The sequence below is a fragment of the Andrographis paniculata genome, unplaced genomic scaffold, assembly GCF_009805555.1.
Source record: "Andrographis paniculata isolate CXL003 unplaced genomic scaffold, ASM980555v1 Contig56END, whole genome shotgun sequence".
Classification (NCBI taxonomy): Eukaryota; Viridiplantae; Streptophyta; class Magnoliopsida; order Lamiales; family Acanthaceae; genus Andrographis; species Andrographis paniculata.
This window is the reverse complement of record NW_026137591.1, coordinates 240,001-248,857: the sequence shown is the minus strand read 5'-3', so window position 1 is coordinate 248,857 and position 8,857 is coordinate 240,001. Positions and strand designations below refer to the sequence as shown.

Sequence of the window (8,857 nt, the reverse complement as noted above, 5' to 3'; positions counted from 1 at the left end):
CCTACTAATAATACTATTTACTAAAACAATTATGAAATAATAACATAACTTACTATTAGGTTAATAATACTATTTATTCAGGATGAAATGCATGGAGTGGGCATTTGAAAAAGCTAGTTTCGATATAATTTTGACAACTTAAATTTTGGGATATGTTGTTAATACGATCTTGGTTATGCACACGACTAAATCTGTCATGCCATCTACATGTTTTGAACTTTCAAGTTCTGTAATTAAGTTTACGAGACAAAATGTAATAATTAACTTAATCATGAGCATGAGTGAGTGGTATGAATTATTTTGAATTAAATGTAATTTAAAGTTTAAATTGAATCAATATATTAATTTATTTTAAATTCAAATTAATATTTAAATGGAAACAACACACCCATTCATTTTGAAATAGAATCCGAATGAAAAAGATCAATTGATCAAAAAATATGTCGGAGTTTAATAAAGATATTGAAAAAAAAAACAGTAATAATAATAATAATAACAATAATAATAATAATCACAATTGATCAGAAAACATGTCGGAGTTTAATAAAAATATTGAAAAAAAATAAAACAATAATACTCTCTCCATCCTATAAGTAAATATTCATTTGTTTTCTACATAGTTTAAGGTATATTAATATTATATTGATACGTAATAAATAACTAAAATAATCTTAGTATTGTAATATAAATATAATGAGTTATAAAATGGAGTATAATAATAATCACAATTACATACTACTAGTAGAATGTGGAATCAGTCCCACCGTAGTTAACCTGCGCCCTCTCGCACTGGATACTCTTCTTCTCGTTTCTTCTAATAAAGATTCTTTTTTATTATTTCCAGCAAAATTTCAAATCCGCCCAAACGCCAAAACCCTTCCCTCGCTCTTCTTCATCTTCTTCCCTCTGATTCTAATCCCCATTTTTCGCCATTGCCCTATTCCGCCCAGCTCCCCGATTCACCTTCAATTTTCCTTATTCCTTTTTCTTGGTTCAAAATCTTATGCCCTAAAAGTTTGCGTATTGTCGCGAAGAGGCCATGGTGCGACCGGTGAAGAAGGAAACCGCAAGCGGGATTGGCCGTACTACTCGGAGTAGCGCGGGTAACGTTAATGAATCGCATGGTACAACGAGCAGTAGCACCGTTGAAGATGGTGCTGGTGAACGCCGGGTTCTGCGCTCGAAATATCTCAGTTTTAAGAATCGGATTAGCGGTAATTTTTATTCATATTACGTTCTTTCTACTTGCTATTCTTTGAATGCTTGAATATCTGCTTTCAGTTGTATCAGAACGACATGTGTCTGGTGTTGTCCGTACTTCGAAAATTTTGATGTATAAGATTGTTTAAGAGTGTCCTTATCTGCTGGAATCTTTCTTGTATTCAAGTTTGAAATCTTCCTTTTCTTTTTCTTCTATTCTCTTATCTTACTCTTTGTTGATGGAATTTTATTTTGTTGAATCTAACACCTAAACTCCATATTTAAGTTGTTGCCCTTCTGAGATTGAGGATTCGATGTGTTTTCTAAGTTGTTTGGTATGTTCAATGTGTTACCTTAAAGTACATGGCATTCTAGAACACGCTGATTCTAGGGGCTTTTATTGCCGTAATTGCCTACATCTGCATTTTTTTTGAAGACGGAATTATCAATGGAAGTTTCAGTAAAGAAGCAAGTTTGTCATTCATGAATTATATGTACATTTCTTTTAAGAATTTTTATTGTTGTGTTTTCACTGTTTGAAGTGTATCTCTTAGTTAAGGTAGTTATTCTTACCTATGCAGATGAGAAGGAGGATATATCCAAGGTTGACTCGGAAAAGTTCAAATCAATGATTGAAGAAGTTGACAATCTGCATCAGCTAGGTAAGCAGAGACTTTATTTCTATGTAGTCACCATTGTTGTCATGGTGACACCTATGCAATCCCTTATTGCCTTGCCATTTGGCGAGGCCGGTATCCTGTTGTCGATTTGGCAACACTGGGCGCCAAATGGCAGGAATGGCGAGAGGATCAAGAACTTTTATTTGACCTGCTTTGCATTACTTTTGACGTGTTTGAATTTAATTGATTTGAACACGTAAACCCTAGCTAGCCTGCTGCTGTGTTTTTCCTCCCTTTGTTTACTCCGCCCATCAGTTCCTTCATTTCATTCAAGCTGGTCATAGATGCTCCCATTGAACACCACCCATTGAAAATCATTTGGGAGAAGCTAGGCAAAACCAGCCGTTTTCATCTCCCCAGCTTGTTATGTTTTAAAAATAGGCCAACCAATTTGTAGCCAGCACCAGTAAATCATCTAATCTCTCTCTTTTTGGCATACACTAATATAGTATTGGTACCTTGATATTTTGCTGGTGATGTTTGGTAATTTTGTTACTTTGATATTTTATTTGAAATTTAGTAAGATTTTGTGATTTAATGTTAGAATTTTGTATTGTATAATAGATCTTAGAAATTTACAATCGTCGTATCGCCAAATTGTTGCCTTGGAGGGTGCTGTCCGGTGCCCAGAATCTCCTTGTGACAACCTTGGTAGTTAGTAGTCACTAGCTTTTTTGGTATATAAATTGTATGGAATCTGTTTCCTCCTTTGATACAAGTATTTCTGGTTATGAGTGTTGCACTGATGCGAAATTAATTATCCGCCCTTCAAATCTGTGGGTTTATTTATTTATGAGGGGCAATACAATTTTATATATATGAAAGTTAAATATTTCCTTTAGTTTGAGTGTGGCTTGGTTCTTGCTAATATAATTGCTATAGTGATCTGTATTTTCCTCATTTGTTGCAATCAATTTTTAATACTATGTATTTGGTCTATCCCCTTGTTTCTCTATTATATATAAATCAGTGCAAAAACCCCGGGAGCAAGTAGCTGATGCTGAGGCTCTGTTCGACATTACAACTTCCTTGGTGTCCTCTGTCAAAGCATGTAGAAATGAAGGCGTGACACCCTCCGATTTCATCAGTTGTTTGCTCAGGGATTTCGGACAACAATCTGGTGCAAGCAGTAGCCACACTGAAGGTGGAGGTATGGTACGATGGAAAGACATTGGACAGGTGGTGTCTGATGCTTTCAGGGATGCTCCTGGTTGTCGTACAATGTATTCATCCACACCTTATTTCATCTTTCTTTCCTTTATTTACATGAATTATCTGATAAACAATTCATACTGTCTTCATAATGCCTGGCAGGATTGGGCCAATGAATACAGAACTGAAGCATCGCAAGAATGTGGCTCAGAGAAAGCGTTCAAGGCCCGCAGAAGATACCCATCCCGAAGAGGTAATATATTTCTGCCTTTCAAATTTGCAATGAAATACATTAGTTTTAGCAGGAAGGTTTTCATTGGGGCCTTTTATTCCTAACTGTACCAGTTGTTCAATACTTAATTACTGTTACATGAGCTTTATGTGGTGCTCATCAACAATTTTGTGTGTTGCCTTCTTAGTTAAAGAAAAATAGTTTTAGACTAGAATGTTTTGTTTCCTTAAAACAGTTATGGTTCTGTGCTGAAACTGAGTTTTTCTTTGTCATATTGTAGCTTGATGAGACAGTTAACAAAGAAAAAACAGACACTGATAAGAACATGGCTACGATGTTCAATATTCTGAGGAGGAACCGGAAAGTGAAGCTTGAAAATCTCATATTAAACCGGAATTCATTTGCTCAGACAGTGGAAAACCTGTTTGCTCTATCCTTTTTGGTGAAAGATGGACGTGCTGAGATATCTGTGGATGATACCCGTTGCCATCTAGTTTGTGAGTTTACTCTCGACGATCAAGATCCATTTATTTACTTTATAGATTGCGCTTTCTGTTACTGACAAAATTGATGGTTCTTTAGCCCCAAAGAATGCTCCTGCTGCCAGTGCTATTCTATCTGGGGAGACTGCATACTGTCATTTTTTATTCAGATTCGACTTCAAGGACTGGAAGGTACCCTTTTTCTTTTAAATACAAGATATATATATATACATGATGATGATGATGATGGGTTCCATGGTATTGCAGCTAATGTTGGATTCTACTGTGGCGGGGGAAGAACTGATGCCGAATAGAGCTGAGGTGGATGAAACCAATATGGGTGGTGGTGGTGCTCAGGCAAGTAGGGCAGAAGGTGAAGCAGCTATGCCGACAACGCCGATTCGGAAACTATGCCGGAACCGGGGGTTGGTGTCGCAGGAGAGATCAGTTGTTGAAGATTCTCCTGAAAACGAAAATGTTAGCAGTGGTGGTCGTGCAATCCGCAAGGGAAAGAGAAGAGTGAGGTGAAGCAGACAGAGTCCCAGGATTGGATTGCTTCAATTGAATATATCTGTTATTGTTGATGGCAGCAGGCAGCTTAACATGAGAGGTAATATCATATCATTATTATTACTATTATTGTTCGCATTTGATGTAATTTCCTGTGTAGTTTAGTTTCAAGACTTGCGAGGCTAATCTAATGTATGTTTGGTACATACATACAGTACCATCCATATATATATATATATATATATGTTTCAATGTGAAGGAAAATCTTATTAATTTTTAGGTACAAGTAAATTGAATGCAATTTCAAGATATAAAACAGGGAAAGGATGTTATTACACACATTCGCTATTACTATTTGTAATTAGATTTAGATATAGAGGAGAGCAGGGTAGAGATAAAATCCTATCCTATCCTATCCAGTATAGGCGCCGCCGGTGCCGTAGCCGCTGGCGGTATTGGAGCCTCCGACGTGGGTGTTCTGGGCGGTGGTGGGACGCGCCGCTGTGCCGGTGTTGGTGCCGATGGGGTGGGACTTGACGACCCCCTCCGTCACCTGGGCTGCCGGCGCGCCGCTGCCGTGGCCGGGCATTGCCGACATCTGGTGGGCGCCGGTGTGGTGGCCGGTCTGGCCGGTGGCGGTGGAGGAGTGGGAGGCAGCCTGCTTGGCGGCGGCGTTGTGCTCGCGGGCCTCCTGCTTGTGCTGCTCGGCCTGCTGGATTCTGTCCTGCTTCTTCTCTGTTGCCATCTCCTTCTCCGTCGGATTGTGGGCCGCCATTCTCTCCATCTGTAACACCATCAACATATATAAAATAACAAATAATGGATGAATAAAATAAAAGAAAAGAAATTAAGGGAGGGACCTTTTCTTGAATGGTGGCTTTGGTTTTCTCCATGCCCGACTTGGCGGAGGCAGCCACATTGGCAGCGGATTCCTTCATCGACTGCATCTTGATCGTCTTTTAATTTGTGAGAGAGATCGATCGATCGATTGACTGTGATTTGTTGAATAGTAATAAGAATTAGTGGAGACAAAGGCGGTTGGGGGAAGAATATAAAGAGGGTGAATGGCGTTGGAAATTGCGACACGTGTAAGACGCATTGGGACACGTGTCAGATTGGCGGTTGCATCAACTATGCATGTACGTACGTATTTTTATCTGCTGTTGTGTTAGTAGTAGCAGTAGACCAGCCTATTTTTAGATTCTTTAGCGCTTCTCTCTCCGCTCCTCTATTAATGAATTTCTCATTTTAATCAACTTTTTTCTTTTTTTTTTTTTTTGAAATTTATACTCAAATGTATTCACTATTATTCTAATACAATATATTTTTTTTAATAAGATGAAACAAAATATTACTACATGAAAGTCATCTTTTCTCTTCAACACTTTGTATACAAAAATGAGAAAAAGTTGTTCACTTAGAGAAAATAAATTATATATGTCACTTGGTGTTGTTTGCTACATAAGTTGTATTGTATAGTGTGATTTGATTTATCAGACTTACTTTGCAGCATGTTATTAAAATAAACTCACTCAGACGAATAAAAGCTGGGGATTTCAAATCATAATAATGAAATAATATAGGTTCATTGCAAACCTAATGGTGAAAATTTGAGTCAAATTATTCCAAGAAGAAAGAGTCATATGTTGAATGGGAAAAACAGAACAAACTGCAATTCTATTGAAGAAGCCACTACAAAAGGGGTTTATACTAATAAATGATCTAACTAACCCTGCCTGTGTATGTAATAAATCAACTCAGCAATGCAACCAAGTGCTTCAAGCAATCAATTACTCTGGTCACTAATTCCTCTACACTCAATACATTACATAGATAGATAGATTGGTAGATAAGTTGAATGAGAGTAAGCAATCGACATACTCCGACAAAGGCGAGTCCCTACTGCAGATCGAGTTTGTCGCACAACGATTGATACGCGGCACTGCAAGCCTTGAACTTTTCTTCGGCAACAACCTGTCCGCAGTATCATATCAAATAGTACTCAGAGTGAAGATCCCATACAACAGCATCAATGATATTGTGCTGTTGTTACAGTACTGCTAAATCAACACTTTCAGCATAGTGCTGAACAACTCATAGTTTATATTAATATAATATAAATGCAACACATGAATCGACAATACACATGACAATAGTTCATTTAATGCACTCTACCATTGATTTCAGCACACATATATATTCATAAAGCATACTATAAAGTTCGAATGGCCATGTGCTTTTTGGGATCATGTGTTGTCTGGCACTTTTTATGATTGAATTTGCTCTAATCAACACCTAACTATCCCTAAAGCTTTTGTGTAGGGAATCAATTACCTTGGATGAGCCCTGGTGGCGATCCGGATGCCACTTTAATGCACATGCCCGATATCTGAGGAGATCGATTGGCTAGTTGGTTTAAAGATAACAACAAATTTCACAAGTAAATATAAAATGGGCGACGAAATATCTTACGCATTTTTAACATCGTCCAGGTTTAATGGACCTGATGGGCTCAGCCCCAATGCAAGCCTATCTGATGTAACCTTCGGTGTTGTAGGCTTCTCAAACTCTTGTGAAGTATCATATTCGTCTTCAAACTCATATTCCCAGCCGCCATTCATCCTATAGTTGCCACTGTAACTCCATGAGTTTCCATGTCGTGGAGATTCATCATCTTTGAACCAATAGAAGTGACGGGTTCCGCCGCTAAATACTGAATGGTATATGTTCTCGAACGCATCGTCAAGCCCATCATCATGACAGAACTCAAAGCCCCCTGCAAAGAATCAACCATATAACTACTTCACATTCACAAGATACATAAATAGGTGAAACTACGGCAGTTCTTGATTATATTAAAGAGGTAAACATACTTCTGCTCGTTCTTGAATTCCAGTTCCTCGCCTTCCCCCGTTTATGTCCGCCTTCCCTAAAGCCTGGTCTGAACCACGAACTACCTCGACCTGAAGGTTCTTCGTACTCATCCCTATCTTCCTTCCAGTTCTGTTTCACAATATCGCAAACAAAAAGGTAACTGGAATGATCATAGTGCACAGTTCCTGTCATCACACAAAAAAAAGAAGAAACCCAAATTCTTTCGATATACAACCTGAAATAAATGATCCGCAAAATCGCTGACATTACGCAATAAGGCCTGTTTCCTGAGCCTCTTAGAGTACTGATTGAAATTCTGCAAGCAACAATAGCCAGTCGCATGAAAAAGTCAAAAAACACCACTTTGTTTATATAGACATCCTTGGAACTTTATTCTAACTTTTTCAAAAAAATATCTTTTTTTCCTTTCACAAAACATTACATAAAATTCCGAACTTTTTATTATTCTCAAACTTTTCCAAAATTACCAAACTTCCAAAACTTCAAGAGCCGCAAGACTATGAGTAAATCAGCATACACTAGTACTACACAACACCAATAAATTTCACTCTCCCGACCAAAATTAAGCATTGAAAATAAAGAATGATGAAACAGATAAATCTAGAGAGAACTCACTCACCCTTGGAGAACTCCTGAAAGAACTTGCCTGTAACACAAAACCAAAAAAGGAGCACATAAGTAAATATCTAGCAAATCCAAATTTGAGCATTATCCAGTTGATGATATTGATCAATTCTATTGCCTTTGCATAAAAGCTAATGATATTTTTGCCTTCCACACCACTCTCCAATCAAGCAAAGCATTCAATTTAAGCAAAAACCAGTCGACCTCCGCGCATAATTACCATGTAAATAAAGAAACAATTTCAAAACAACTGGTTTCATAGCTTCACAATAACAGAAAATCAATCAAACATATTAGAAAACTTCAAATTAGCTAAATTGATCCTTCAAAGAGATTTCGCATTGCAATGAAATCCGTTCAAGGCACTCTGAGATACATCCGAAGCATGATAAAGTGGAATTCATAAAATGAAGAAAAGAAAGCGCATACGGAATCCCAATGAGTGCGCCTCCTTCGCTCCAACACAGGGCTGCAATGGAAAAGAGATGATCTAACCCGAAAGGGGTTAGCATGAGAATCGATTGTCGCCGATATTCTGCTGAGTTTGTTCATTTGAAAAGATAGATAATTCCAATCCCAAAACAGAACCTATCGATCTTTTCCCTCCCCTCCCCAGTTGAATTGAATCGAATTGGATTGTCTTCTAGCGTTAGGGGAGAAAATCGGGGGCCGGAGATGAAGGGCGACTGCGAATTCGGGATTCGTCGCCCCCCTATTCCACACTCCCATTTCCATAGGCATCTCCTCCATGAAAGCAGATTGAGATTGAGGTGGGCCTGGTGTGGAGTTTGGACTCGATGCCATGCCATCTTTCGGATTGGGCAGGAGACTGTTCGAAGCCCTGTACAATTACAAGCTTAATATCGATGCATTGAATTAATATTTATTTATTTGAAAATTTAATATGATTAAAATCAAATTAAGATTGTTTTAGTAATTATTTGTTTTTCTTCTTTCTTCTTTTTTTTTTTTAATGAGAAAATTGAATAACATATTATGCTTATTTCTTAGGAAAGATGATTTATATTTCATTAATTTGTTTTACTTCTCTAGCTTATTTTAACATAAGATGAATGATTTTG

At 37.7% G+C, this 8,857-nt stretch overlaps 3 protein-coding genes across 3 annotated transcripts; 1 reads left to right on the top strand and 2 right to left on the bottom strand.

Moving 5' to 3' along the window:
* Positions 1-645: 645 nt before the first annotated feature.
* LOC127256655 (non-structural maintenance of chromosomes element 4 homolog A-like) lies at positions 646-5,049 on the top strand. Its single transcript, XM_051282776.1, has 7 exons — positions 646-1,214; positions 1,782-1,862; positions 2,851-3,103; positions 3,195-3,285; positions 3,545-3,761; positions 3,847-3,938; positions 4,014-5,049. The coding sequence occupies exons 1-7, from the start codon at positions 1,040-1,042 to the stop codon at positions 4,272-4,274; spliced, it is 1,170 nt and encodes a 389-aa protein (XP_051138733.1). The 5' UTR covers positions 646-1,039; the 3' UTR covers positions 4,275-5,049.
* On the bottom strand, positions 4,487-5,261 carry LOC127256657 (late embryogenesis abundant protein 46-like). The gene is made up of 2 exons (XM_051282778.1): positions 5,117-5,261; positions 4,487-5,040 (listed from the first exon to the last, which is right to left on the bottom strand). Exons 1-2 carry the CDS (start codon positions 5,201-5,203, stop codon positions 4,669-4,671), a joined length of 459 nt encoding a protein of 152 aa, XP_051138735.1. The 5' UTR covers positions 5,204-5,261; the 3' UTR covers positions 4,487-4,668.
* A 641-nt stretch (positions 5,262-5,902) lies between these two features.
* LOC127256656 (uncharacterized) lies at positions 5,903-8,570 on the bottom strand. The gene is made up of 7 exons (XM_051282777.1): positions 8,205-8,570; positions 7,771-7,797; positions 7,366-7,446; positions 7,130-7,259; positions 6,729-7,032; positions 6,591-6,645; positions 5,903-6,230 (listed from the first exon to the last, which is right to left on the bottom strand). Exons 1-7 carry the CDS (start codon positions 8,325-8,327, stop codon positions 6,156-6,158), a joined length of 795 nt encoding a protein of 264 aa, XP_051138734.1. The 5' UTR covers positions 8,328-8,570; the 3' UTR covers positions 5,903-6,155.
* Positions 8,571-8,857: the final 287 nt, after the last annotated feature.

Bases quoted from the DNA above. Each gene is read 5' to 3' on its own strand.
- LOC127256657 (XM_051282778.1), bottom strand. From the start codon at position 5,203: ATGCAGTCGATGAAGGAATCCGCTGCCAATGTGGCTGCCTCCGCCAAG. The intron at 5,041-5,116 runs GTCCCTCCCTTA...ATGGTGTTACAG, and splicing joins AAGCCACCATTCAAGAAAAG to ATGGAGAGAATGGCGGCCCA.
- LOC127256656 (XM_051282777.1), bottom strand. From the start codon at position 8,327: ATGAACAAACTCAGCAGAATATCGGCGACAATCGATTCTCATGCTAAC. The intron at 7,447-7,770 runs GTGAGTGAGTTC...TGTTGCTTGCAG, and splicing joins CTTTCAGGAGTTCTCCAAGG to AATTTCAATCAGTACTCTAA. The intron at 6,231-6,590 runs GTAATTGATTCC...TACTGCGGACAG, and splicing joins GCCACCAGGGCTCATCCAAG to GTTGTTGCCGAAGAAAAGTT.
- LOC127256655 (XM_051282776.1), top strand. From the start codon at position 1,040: ATGGTGCGACCGGTGAAGAAGGAAACCGCAAGCGGGATTGGCCGTACT. The intron at 1,863-2,850 runs GTAAGCAGAGAC...TATATAAATCAG, and splicing joins TGACAATCTGCATCAGCTAG to TGCAAAAACCCCGGGAGCAA. The intron at 3,104-3,194 runs GTATTCATCCAC...AATGCCTGGCAG, and splicing joins GCTCCTGGTTGTCGTACAAT to GATTGGGCCAATGAATACAG.